General features: G+C 43.7%; 1 protein-coding gene across 1 annotated transcript in view; it reads left to right on the plus strand.

Annotated features, from left to right (window-relative positions):
- Positions 1-13,578, plus strand: part of OTOG (otogelin) — a 111,965-nt gene that overhangs the window by 40,719 nt on the left and 57,668 nt on the right. Inside the window, exons 23-28 of the mRNA XM_072621406.1 lie at positions 548-622; positions 2,054-2,097; positions 3,493-3,646; positions 9,430-9,537; positions 11,563-11,701; positions 12,276-12,410. Of these exons, the coding sequence (XP_072477507.1) occupies positions 548-622; positions 2,054-2,097; positions 3,493-3,646; positions 9,430-9,537; positions 11,563-11,701; positions 12,276-12,410 (655 nt within the window). The remainder of the gene's footprint in view (positions 1-547; positions 623-2,053; positions 2,098-3,492; positions 3,647-9,429; positions 9,538-11,562; positions 11,702-12,275; positions 12,411-13,578) is intronic.

The following is a 13,578-nucleotide window of genomic DNA, read 5'->3' on the forward strand; positions in this document are numbered from 1 at the left end:
GGAGGTGGGAGATTGAATGCTAATTTTGGGGAGTAGCTGGTAGTCCAGTTTGGTGATACACAACATGTGTGAAGGGTAAGAGCAAATAAAAATAAATAAATAAAGTTGGAAATAAATAAATAAAGTTGGAAAGGAAAGTTGGAGGTCAATTGCAGAGGGCTTTATTCAGTCAGCTGAGGAGTTTGTATTATATATTGGTGACAATATGAAGCCAAGACTCTAGCCAAGGGTTCTGTGGTTGGATTTTTGTTTTAGCAAGATCATTTCAAGCTATAGGATTAGAGGGACCCCCAGGACACTCATGTATGAGGAGCAAAAGATGAATGATGAACCAGCAAAGGAAACTAAGAAGGACTGTTCTACTAGATAGAAGAATCAGAAGAGAACAGAAAGAATCACAAAAGCTAAGGAAGGAAATTTATTTCCATTAAATTTAATTTTTCATGAACATTTAACAGGCTGGAATTTTGCATTGTCCCTGCCTGTCAAGATCTTGGGGGATCCTGATTTCTCTCACCAACCCTTGTTTCTCTGTTCATTACCACAGGAGCCAGTGCCCCTGCTATTTCCAAGGAGTTGATTATCCTCCTGGAGAAAACAACATTCCATCCCTGGGCCATTGGTAAGCTTGCTGAGAGGCTATATGAGCAGATATGAGCATGTGCTTGGCCCTCACTGGCATCATACTGATCAGTGCAGCTATCCTCCCGCTGGCTATTTGGGGCCACCTGGGTCCAATTGCAATAATCAGCTCCTTTAGGGTGTTTACAGGGACCCTCAGAAGTCATAAGAGAATCAAAATGCCTGGTATTTCCAGAGCTGAAGCCATCCTATGCATTTTTTAGACAGCTCTATCTTCAATAAGTATGTGTGTGTTCTAACTTTCCTGGGTGCCTTATCACTAACTGGCTGGACTGTTGTCAGTCAATCATGGGCTAATAACTGATTAAAACTGTCACTGACCACCCACATGCTGACTGAGAGCTTGGCCAACCAATGGGGGGAAAAGAAGGAATAAATTCCTCCTTATACCCTGTTGTTGGACCCATAACAGTTTCAAGGGGCCCACTAGAACAGAATTCCCATTCCAAACTTCTTTGAATAGGGCTATTTTCTCGCCTATAACAGTTTGTCTGTGAGACAATGTTGTGTAGTGGATAGAAAGCTGAGTTCAAAGTACAAAAGACCTGGGTTCCAGTCTTACCTCTAACCCATACTGGCTCTGGGTCTCTGAAAGTCTTTTAACTTTTTAATGCTTCCAGCTACTCTCCAAAAATATATATGACTGATGGGAATTGGGAAGGTGGGAATTTCCTCACAAGGAATTCCCTTGAAAATGAAGTCACAAGTCCAACCTCCCCTCCCCACCCCACTCCACCCTAACCCACAGCAAAAGCAAACACCTACAGCATTAAATTAGCAAGAATTTGTTAACTAGAACTTTTTCACTCTGGAGTTCACATTGTCCTGAGCCCAAGGTCTTATTCTCTCGTGTTCCTTTACACTCTTACATGTACTCACATACTCTCCCATTCCAGTGGAGGATGAGTACAAAACCAATAAGACAAAGTTAAGGTCACATCTCCTTAATCTATTGCCCCTTCTCCTACCTCCCTCCATACTCTTGGAGGAAGAGACTGGAGGTGCAGGATGGCTGCCTCCAAGGTTCTGTGGGATCCTTAAGGATTAAACAGTCATGAAACTTAAAGGCAGGAAGGTAAACTCAAACATTTTAGGGACACTTTGAATCATGAGCAACTGGAATCAGAAAAATTTCCTTTGCTATTTCTAATAACCAAAAAAAAGTTTAATTTCCCAGAATTCTCCCCCTTCTTACTTCCTCAGGTGTGCTGGTTAAGATCTAACAGTATGTCCCAACATTCAGTTTGGAGACAGTATATACTCTATGTGACCTATAGGAAACAGTGTGGTTTCTGGAAGGGCTGGCTATGCATGCGTGTGTGTGTGTGTGTGTGTGTGTGTGTGTGTGTGTGTGCAGGAAGGGGAGTCTCTCCCTCTATTTGACTCACACATGGAATCTCTTTTTTTGAAGTCACTGCATAGACGGAATCATGAGTTGTAACAGCAGAGCAACAGGTAAGGTTAGGGGGGCATTGGAGGAGGGGGGCAGCTTGGGTCATAGGGCCATAGGTCTAGAGACAGAAGGAACTTCAGAGGTCATCTGCTCCATTAGACTTTTTATTTTTAGAGTCCAGATGACTCCTCACTTTTTGGGTAAAGTATTTGAGGCCCAGAGAATTGAAAAGATTTGCCCAAGGTCAGACATATAGTTAGGGGCAGAAATTAGATTTGAATTACGGTTCTCTGATGCAAAAGCTAACCCTCTTTCCGTTGCACCATGATGAGCTAATCATGGAGGGGAACCTGATAAAATCTTTGTACTGGGAGAGCCATCTGCACTGTCTGAAGGGAATGAAGTGGAATCACATTGTTACACAGTACGGTAAACATTTATTAAGCCCCTACTACGTGCCAGGCACTGTGCTAAGCATTGGGGATACAAATAAGATTCCACCCTGAGGTAGAGTTGTGAGTGGGGTGAGGGAGCAGTCTACAGGGGCTGACAGGTGTAGGGAGATGGTAGAAACACATTAGTCAAGTAACTTCATGGACCTTGTCTGGTCACAGTCACCCAGACATGGGTTCCCAGAGTTTAAAGCCAGAAGGGATCTTGGAGAACATCAAATCAGCCTTCACATAAAGGAAGTTATTTGGTCAGAGTTGCATGGGTGTTAAATGTGAAACTTAACTCCATTATGTTAAAGAAGCCTGGTTGGTGGGCTTATGTGTGTGTATATGCATAAGTAGTTGATTAAAATCCTACCTTAGGTACTTACTAGCTGTGTGGCCCTGGGAAAATCACTCTCTCTGAGCCTCAGTCTCCTTATCTGTAAAATGAGGTCAGACAATGATTTCTAAGGTCCCTTCTAGCTCTAAACTTATGATTCTATAAAATTTTAAAAAGTCATCATATTCTTCCACTCTGCCCAAGCTCAACACGCGTGCACACACACACATACTTACACACACACACACACACACACACACATACACACACCAGCTTTTTTTTTTCTTTTACCCCTGAGAAATCTTCCACCTGAAAAGAGAGACTTATGATTCTGCCCCTTAATAACGTATCCCAAGGATTGCCTTACACACTGCAGATTACAGGGGTTCAGGTGATTTAAAGCCTTGTGGAAATTTCTCTTTTCTATTTGATGGTTGTTCCTTAAGGAAGATAGCAACGAAACATTCTGGGTCTGGGAGAAAGAAAGATTCTGGAATGGGAATAGAATGGTGATCTTTGACAAATCTGGACTGCATTTTCTCAAGTCATAGATTGTAGGGGGCTCTAGAATTGTACCAGAGGTTTATCCTCTCCCTACCCTGTGAACCAAGTTTAAGGCATGTTTCTCTTACCTCCTATTACCTACAATCCCGTGTCCTTTACTGCCCCTGATTGTCTTTCAGTCTCTGCCTGCCCTCTGGGTCAGGTCTTTGTGAACTGTACCGACCCCCATGCTGACCTTGCACTGAGCAGAGAGAGGACATGTGAGCACCAGCTGCTGAACCTGACTGTGCCTGCCCAAGGACCCTGTGTCTCAGGCTGTACCTGTCCCCAAGGGTATGTATCCAGCCCTGCTGTCTCTATTAAACTTGGAATAACTAGGAAGTCATATAAGAAGTCATGTTTGAACTGAACCTTGCAGGAAAAGAGGGATTCTGAAACTCAACCAACCAACAGACATTTGTTAAATGCCTACTTTATTTATACCTAACACTTTTCTAGGCTAGAGGGATACAAAGACAGAAGTAAAAGCTGTTCCTACCCCCAAGGAGCTTTCCAGTCTAGCCAGAGACTACAACACCTCACATGTCCATGCATATTAAAAAAAAAATAGCATGAGGAGAGAATGCATTTCAGGCATATGGGTAGACATATATGTAAAGATAGGGAGGCAGGAGATGGGAATATTATGTAAAGGGAAGGGATAATCTGAATGAAATAAAGAATGATTGAAGGAAAATGATATAAAACAAGACTTGAGCTAGATTGTGGAGAGCTTTGAATGACAGGCTAAGAATTTTGTAATTCATCTGAGAGGAGATTGGAAGCCAGTAAAAGATTATTGAGCAGGAGAATGACATGGACAGATCTGTTTTAAGAATACAGATTGTCAGGAAGGAGAGGCGTTCAAATGCCTTCCATGGCAATTCACATGAAGATGCCTCTGATTGATATTCAGGTTTGCTCTTCTCCCTTTTGGATCTATTTATATTTTTAATAGGAGTCAGTGAATTAGACCCAAGGAATGAAGCCATGGTAATGAAATTCCAGTCACTAGTGGGGGGTAGGGATACCAGGATGGATGGGGCTGAGTAGCTTCCTGATACCCATGGAGTATCATTGCTTAATAGACTAGTCTTGATTGGGTGGTTTTCTCTTTTTACTGAAAGGAATGATAAAGATAAGAGTTCTTTCTCCAGAGGGATGACTATAAGTAGGAGATATTTTTCTTTTTGAAGGGTTGGGGGGCAGACAGAGCCTGAGAAATGCTTATAGGCCCAAAGAAGGTCTTATATAGCCAAGGGACGCTGCCAAGATCTGATAAGGACTGGCACTATTTGGGTAAATATCAAAGGGTTTCCCTTCCTTAGAATTCTTCAGGCAAAAGTTGGGTCTACTGTAATAAGGATTCTTTTTCAAGTGTGTGCCAGACTAGATGGCTGCCAAGTCCCCTTTCAATTATAATATTCTTGGATTCTTCATTCCTACCTAGAGAATCCCAAAAGAGGCTGCATGGGAGAGTGAAAAGATCACTGACTGAGGAGTCAGGAGGCTTGGGTTCTATTCTTAGCTTTGCCATCAAATTATTGTGATTTCAAGCAAAATCACTTCTTATTACTGAATGTCTTTCCTTTTTTGTAGCACAGTATAGCCTGTAGAACACCAAACTTGAAATTAGGAAGGCCCAGGTTCTGTACTTACTACCTATGGGATCCCAGGCAAGTCTCTTAAACATGATGCCTCTGTTTCTTCATCTGTAAAATGAGGGGCTTGGACTCTATGCCCTCTAAGGTCCCTTCTATCTCTAAATCTATGATCCTATGACAAGACCACCTCTAGGGTTTCTTCCAGCTCAAATGTTCTATGGTTCTAGATTTCTTTCTCTGACCCCATTCTGTAATTTCCATTTTACCTAGTCTAGTCCCAGTTGCCTGACTCTAGGGACAAGAGGATGCCCAACAGTTGTTACTGACTGTATAGGTTTTGGTCTGGGCATAGAAAAGAAACTCTATGGGCACATGACAAAAGTTTCTCTACCCCACAACTCCTGATGAAGAATATTGTTTATAGGAGCATCTTTTCCTTTATGACAGAGGTTCTTAACCAAGGTCAGTGAATTATAAAAAAGTTTTATAACTATATCTAAATGTCATTTGTTTCCTTTTAATCCTTTTAAATCTTTATTCATTTAAGAACATTATTATAAGGTGTTCCTTGGCTTCACTGGATTTCCAAAGGGGTCCAGAACAACAAACCCCTACCCTAGAGGATGCCGAGGCTGGGTCTGTAGGGAGATAACTCAGAGTCCTGGAACATGGTGCTCTTGGCATCTCTGCTTGCTTGTCTCTGTATTGGTTGTTGGCTGTGTTTTGGGAACTCAGCCCTGGGAACTAGTGGTGAAAATGTTCTGATCAGCTTCTGGGCTGGGTGATTTTGGGGGTCCTATTGGGTCATTGTTCCCAAGTCAGCTCTACAGCTCGTTACATATCCTGACCACATCTGTGGGTCCTGAGATCACGCTTAGGACTGGAAGGTGTGGAATCAGAGGGCATGGAATCTCATCCCTGATCAAGAGAGCATTCAGCTTTTCCTTAAATACCTCCATTGATGGAGAACTCACCATCTCCCAAAACAGCCCATTCTAATTTGGGACATCTCTAATTATTAGGAAACTTTTTCTTTTATCAAGCAAGCTGAAAATTGCCTTCCTAGACCTCTGCCTCCCTGTTTTTTTCATTGGGGCTGAACACAGCAAGTTTAATCCTTATATAGAGAACAGGGGCCAGACCCTCTCTCTGCTTGCCCTTGATTGTCCTTCTCTCTCAACTCTTCCAATTTAGATGAAATTCCAGGTAACTTCTTAGCTTCACCTTTTCTGTATTCAGGACTGTGGAGTCAGCTAATGCATGTGCATACACAAGAGTGTATATCATATATGTTAATAATAATCAACGTCATAATAGACAGTATTTACAAAGAACTTTAACGTTTACAAAGCACTTAATATATAGTATCTCATTTGATTCTCACAATGATCCTTCCTATAAGGTAGATGTTATTATTATGCCCATTTTACAGATGAGGAAATTGAGACTGAGAAAGATCAAGGGACTTGTGCAGGTGTCTGGAGCAGGATTTAATCTCAGGTCCTCCTGACTACTCAGTGTTTACCACATCATGCTCTGTGTGTACATACACAATGTATGTGTTGCAAGCCGTGTGTCCTATGTTTGTGGACACTGCATACTGAGATCGCAAGAGGCCCTTGGATTGCTCTTCAATATTCTCATAAAGAAGACATTTTATGAGCTGTCGTTGGGATGAGATGTCTGATGAGAGATTTTATTTATTAAAGTTCAGCCTGTCTAACTTGGCAGGTCTAAGGCCTGATCTGCAGTCTTTAAACTGTGTCCTTTAGCCCGTGGAATGTCATCTGTCACCATGATGAGTGTTAGGGCCTGATTCAGACCGTGGAACAGAAATAAAAGAAAAATGCCTCAGGCATGGGGCCAAAAGCCTGAGCAGTTGGTTCCTAGAATTCTGTTTAGAACAATATAGATGGATTAATGAAGGAATGAATGAAAAGCATTTATTGATCCCTTACTATGTGCCAAACACTGTGCTAAGCCATGAAGATACGAATTTAAAAGCAAAGACAGATCCTGCCTTGCAGGTTATATTTTAATAGTGAGAGAAAATACACATAGGGAAGAGACAGCCAGAGATGGGGCATTTTAGCTGTGAAAGTTACAGGGGCGGGGAGTAGGCCATAGCAGAGTAGCTTGATACACCCCTTTCTATGAAAATAATAGAACTGATTTAATCCTGGTTCCATAAATAGAGGGAGAAGGGAGTTAGGATGTATGTACTATAGCAAGGCTTGGCATATGGATGTATGTACTATAGTTTGGGCAAGACTGTAGAAAAGGTGGCTGAAGAGTTGGAAATGAAGTAACCTCTCAGGGTAGCAGAAATGAGAGCTTGTGGCCTCTGGAGGCCATAGGGGCTCAAACCTGAACGTACAAGTCAAATAAAAATGGATGAGTAATTGGAAGCAATAGGGATCAAGTAGGGACCTGAGGGAGGAGGGTTGGGATTGAACATCTGCAAAGATTGGAGCAGAGACTCCCTCTGTCTGAGAACTGGGCAGAAACATGGAAATTCAAAGGCATAGTTCAGTTTCTGGCACACCCCTGCCATCCCTAGACTCCCAAACAGGGATGGCTTGATGGTTAATCTACGTACACTTGTTATGGGCCCACAGTAGTGGACTATGGCTGTGTGTACAGCTGCCTATCCCAAAGTACACATGTAGTCAAGCACATTGTACACACAGGGACATATTCACACTTATTCAACGTGTCTAAGTACTCATCTAGACAAACATACTGGTTGGATTGGTGGAGAGTCTAGTACAAGATTGAGTGTGTGATTACCCCATCTCAGGCAGGTGGTCTAGCAGAATGAATGAGTGAATGAATGAATAAAAAAAACATTTAAGTACCACTTTATTCTAGAAATAGAAAACCAAGAGAGTTTTAATCTTGAGAAAGCTTAAGTTCTAAGAGGAGGAAGTAGCATACATACTAGAACGATCACTTGAGAGGGGTGTTTTGCTTTGGGAAGTCACAGGGAGGGTTAATGGAACAACTGGGGAGTGAACTTGCCCTTTCTAGAAACTATGATGGCATTCCAGAAGACACGCATTTATTTACTAGCATTTCTTAAGCTTTGTGGTATTAAACAAAGTGCAAGAGACATAATTTCTGGATAATAAATTATTTTATTAATGATGCTAGCATTTTAATAAAAGGTCAGTGACACTCTTGAATGCCAAAGATCATCATGGTGACAGATTCACAGCCCTTGGAAGAGGGATATTCCTGAGGGTGACAATCAATTTTGATTGGTGAGAGAACGAATATTACAATGAATTTTGATCATGTCATTTACTTCTAAATTATCAAGCCTTGGTCAGTCTGTTCAAAGAATTTATCCCATCCAAACCTGAGTAGAAATTTTCATGGAGTCTCACCAAGATTGAGGGGAGTTACTACCATCCCATTATCAGTAGTGTCCTTCAAGAGACCGAACTTTGAAATGAAGAATATAGAAAAAGGGAGACCTCTGGATCTCCTCAAATCATTGGTTATTAATAATTATTTCTCTTCTGTCTCCTTTGGTGACATAGGCTGCTCCTAATGACCAGGTCATTAGCAGCTTGTATAAATGAGGCTCAGGAACTCAGACCCAGAACCATTAACTTTTACCTGCCTTGAGTAGCCCTTACACCATTTTCCAAGAGCACTGGAAGGATTGGAGGTCTGGCTGGTTGTGCTCAGGTATAATCATGCCCTCACTGAGTAAAGAATAAGGTCACTCTGGCTTACTGGAGAGGGCCTCTGGCAGAATGGAAGGTGACCAGATGAGGTAGCTTCCTGAAGGAAGAAATCAAGTCTTTGAAAGAGGTACCATGCTGGAGGGGTGGAAAGAAGAGGTTGGAGTCAGAACTTTTGGAAATATACTGTGTGATCTCAGGCAATCATGTGTGACCTCTCTAAGCCTCAGTTTACTTCTCTATAAAATGGGAAGGGTGATATTTATTCCACCTATCTTACAGAATAGTACTAAGAGCATTGTGCAACAACTTTGAAAACTAAGTCTTAGCAGAGCTCATTATAAATTTTTTGCATCCATCAGCTGCTACCATAGACCTTCCTGTCTAGATGTAGGCACCTAGTAAGTTTGAAATGAATTACATTGCTGATCAGACAGGATAGTGTGTGTTGGGGGAGAGAGGGAGAGCAATGACATAGCAAAGCACTGATACCTTGGATGTGCCAGGGCCAGGAATACACCTTGAGCAGCAGCCATAAGCTGCATTTCTTACTGGTTTGGGACTGGGGCTACAGTTTATTCAACCAGTGACTACTGGGAATTGGGGAATCCAGGAGATGCTGGAGGACTGTGGCCAAAGACCTGCAGTAAATACACCAAGAACTACCTAGTGTATGGGCTCAGATTATATGAGGACCATTTGGAGCAGGGTGGTCCTGCTCCACCTCTTAGGAGATGTGGACAACTGATGTCTAACCTTCTATCTGCATGTGTATCTGCAGGTTGGTGAAACACGGGGATGAATGCTTTGTGCCGAATGAGTGCCCATGTTCCTGGAAGGGGAAGGAATACTTCCCTGGGGATATGGTCAATTCTTCCTGCCATACTTGGTAAGCTGACAGCAGTCACTCTTCTGATAACCCATCCCTCCGAGTATGGGCACATTGTGGGGTGATCTGGGGCTCTCTGGGCTGCTTGGGAGATCTTCCTTTTCTTCTCATTGCCCTTCCATATGCACATGTATATGTGTCTGTACAACTGCATTTGCGTGTGTGTGTGTGTGTGTGTGTGTGTGTGTGTGTGTGTGTGTATGACTGTGTGTGGGCAACTTGCATCCCATAACATGAAACCTGAGCTGCCCGATTTGAGTAACCCTGCTCTGGGATCAAGGATCAAGGTGAATGAACAACTTTGAGAAGGCAAGTAGTTGGCTGATTAATCACTTGAGTTCACATTAGTTGGCCTTCCCCACCATTCACTACTAGGATTTTTAAAAGATGCCTGAGAATTGCCTAGCTCATAACTTGGCATCCTTGGGAAACCTGCAAAGTCCTATGAAAGCTTCAATCTCTCTCTCTCTCTCTCTCTCTCTCTCTCTCTCTCTCTCTCTCTCTCTCTCTCTCTCTCTCTCCCTCCCTCCCTCCCTCCCTCCCTCCTTCCGTCCCTCCCTCCGTCCCTCCCTCCTTTCCTCCTCCATCTCTCCCTCCCCCTCTTTCCTTCCTCCTTCGATTCATCATCTGTAAAGTAGGAAGACTGGATTACTTAATCTTTACGGTAACTTTCTGTTTTAAATCTATGAGCAAAACCCTTAAATGCCTATGAGGTTCCTTTAGCACCCCTTCCCTGTTTCAGGCCTTGGGCCAGCTCTTGCTGGCCTGTGCTCTGGATTTGCTATCAGCCCCCTCCCTTGTCTCAAGGGGCCAAAATGTAGCTTCCCCTTTCCCTCTGCAATGACACTGGCCCCAAAGGCAGGGAGTCATTGGCATTGCCTTCCTCAGACCTCCTCTGGAGGGGGTCCCTCAAACTCTAGGGGTTTTGAAGGCCCTTCACCATTGCTGGGCTGTTGCTAGATGCCTCCTCCCACTGCCTCAACCTCAGACAAATCCCAGTCATGCTCACTCTCAGCATCTCCCTGCCCCAGCGTTGACCGCCTCCCTCTGCCTCTCATTAGGTTCTCAGTTTCCACCTTCCCCATCCATCCTCACCTTGGTGGATGTTGTTCCCCACTGCTCAGCCACCCACACTCCATCTCTACTTGGTGGGCAGATAAAACAACTCATGTTCTTCAGCTGCCTTTAGCAGTTGTTGTTCCCCGCCCCAACCTTGGGGCTCTGGACAGAGTCCTGGCTCTCGCTCAGCCACTAGTAGCTCCAGCAGCAGCAGCAGACCTGATGTTCTCACATTGCCTCTCTCCTCTTGCACCTTTTCTCTCCTGCCCCCCACCAGACCAGTGGGACTGAGTTTATTTCCTTTCTCTTGTTCTGGAAGGTCAGATCAAAGGCAGAAGCCCCAAAGAGAGGGGCTGGGAGATCCTGTCACCTTTGGAAAGAATCTGGATTTGGTTGGGTCAGGCTGGTGAAACCCCAACTTGACTGAGATTCAGTTCATTTATTATTTTCTATGTACAGTGAATGCCTAGTGGTTGTGGCAGAGGTGATACAAAGAGAAAAAAGGGACATGATTATAGACATAATAATAAAAGTTAAATTAGATGCCTCCTAGGTGTTCCACCTTGCCTCTTCTCCTCCCTCCACAGAAGACCCCTCCCCATGTGACCAGATTTCAGAGAAAACCATGTTGAGCCAAGAGCTGATGTGTGTACCTGGTGTATCTATATTCCGCAGAACAGCCCCTTCTCCTCCTTCCTTTAACCAACGTGTTTTGCATAATTAATCCACCTCCATTAAACTAAGTGGTCAATCAAATGGACAATTTTTGTTATCCTTACGGGGGAGGGGAGAGAGGGGAGAGGGAGAAGAGATGAAGTATATATTTATGTGTGTGTTTGGGTATATGATGGGGCTATATTTGTAAGAAGGGACAAAAAAATGAGTAGAAAATTAGCCAACCAGAAGGATAGGCACAATGTAGGTATAGCTTAACTGTGTTGCCAGTGAGTCTATTTTCTCTTCCAGCGTGTGCCAACATGGCTCCTTTCAGTGTACTTTCCACCCCTGCCCTGCCACCTGTACTGCTTATGGTGACCGACACTATCGAACGTTTGATGGACTCCCATTTGATTTTGTGGGGACCTGTAAAATGCACCTGGTGAAGGTAAGCAGATCTGGAGCTTCTGTCCTGCATCTGTCTTCTATAACTCACTTGAGAGGTCTAAGGGCAGAATGGAGGATTCTGGTATTGACTGATTCTCTGCCTGAACCCAGGTGTGGGCATGGGGCACAGTGCCTAAAAGAGTGGGAATGAACTTCAAGGGCCTGGAGTCAGGCGCACTTCTCTGTATAAGCAGAATGGATGACTACTTGTGTAATAATTTAAGGTGGATCCACTGTCCCAAAGTATCAGTGATGCTGCTTGTTCTTTTGTCATTATAGCTTTGTGTCTTCAGCTGTCCCCTATCAAAACACAGCTGTACTTAGGAGGGGTCACACAGATATTTTGGGGAGAGAGCAGACCTTAATTCAGGGGTTCCCTGATAACTTTATCAGTTAAAACTTTAGCAGGGGTGAATTGACCAAGGAAACTGTCAATGTGATAGTGGGAAGGAGAGGCCCTTCTAAGACGAAGGGAAGGAGTAAAAAAAACTGGCTTAGCTCAGGGCTAACTTGGTCCAGCAGTGTACCCTCTATGCTTCTGTAAAAATTGTGTTTTTTTCTCATTTCTCTCTTAGAGTACATCAAATTTCAGCTTCTCCGTCATTATGGAAAATGTAAACTGCTACAACACTGGAATCATCTGCAGGAAATTTATTTCTATCAACGTTGGGAACTCTCTTCTCATCTTTGATGATGAGACAGGCACTCCTGTAAGGTTAAGCCTTGGTGATGCTGTGGTGGAGGGACAGGGAAATACACAGACCAGGTGTCATCTGGAGAATACTTGGGCTTGTGTCTTCTATACTGAATTGAAGTTAATCAGAGGCAGGTCAAACTGAAGTTAGGAGCATGGAAATCAAGGTCCAAAGGGCAGGTTAGCTCAGCAGCACGGGAGTTAGCAGACCCCATGCATTAGGGTTGAGATTGGGGAGGGGGGTCAGGAGACCTGAATTTGGTCCTATGCAATTTGAATTGAGTGATTTCCTCTTTCTAGGTCTCTGTTATTTCTCTTAAAGGAGGACAGGCTAGGTAAGGTTTCCTTCATGTACCATTTGAAAGGCTGCATGATGTAGTGGAAAAGGTCCTGGGCTTAGAGTTAGGAATATCTGGATTGGAAACCTGCCTCAGATCTTTATTAGCTTTGTGATCTCGAGCAAGTCAATTAACTTCAGTTTCCTAGTCTGTGAAATGAGGAGGACAGATGTGGTGGCCAATAAAATCTCTTTCAGCTCCAAATCTGTGCTTCTATGATCTTTTACCTTCTGTGAGTCATGGTCAAGTTACAAAATGGAAGTCAAAGTCTTAGAAGTAAAGGAGTGAGAGAAGTAGGGTGAACCAGACAGTGACAAGTGCAGGGATCTGTGCCTGTCATGGACCTCTTTGCCCAGAAAACCAAGTAGGCTCTGACTTCAAGGAGACATAATCGTTTGGTAGAAATGCAACTGTGCTTTCCACTACCCGCCTGGTGCCCGATCATATCTGCTTTGTGGTTTGAGAAATGGAACCAATCCTGGATGATCTGGGACCTCACTGGTCTTATGGTTGCCCAGAGCATGGTGAGAGGTCTCGTCACTGGGCAGTGAAACCTTTCAGGGGCATGTTAAAGGCAGATTTAGAGCCTGGTACCCTGCTTGACTTCGGCTGTGATCAGACTTGGGGTAAGGGTGGGAGGGCAGACAGAGGTAGGCCTGAGTCCTCAGCTCTGCGTTATTATGGCAGCAACCATTAGCTTTCTTCAGTTCTTATGTTATTAGTCTTGTCCAGCGCTGGTGGCACAGGCAGGGACTGAAAGCTAGGGTAAGGACCAGGGACAGGGCAAACTAGAGGCCAGACTAGGACATTAAAACCATGAGTTCAGGATCCTGACTAGGGGCAAGG

This window comes from Notamacropus eugenii, chromosome 6 (genome assembly GCF_028372415.1).
Source record: "Notamacropus eugenii isolate mMacEug1 chromosome 6, mMacEug1.pri_v2, whole genome shotgun sequence".
Classification (NCBI taxonomy): domain Eukaryota; kingdom Metazoa; phylum Chordata; class Mammalia; order Diprotodontia; family Macropodidae; genus Notamacropus; species Notamacropus eugenii.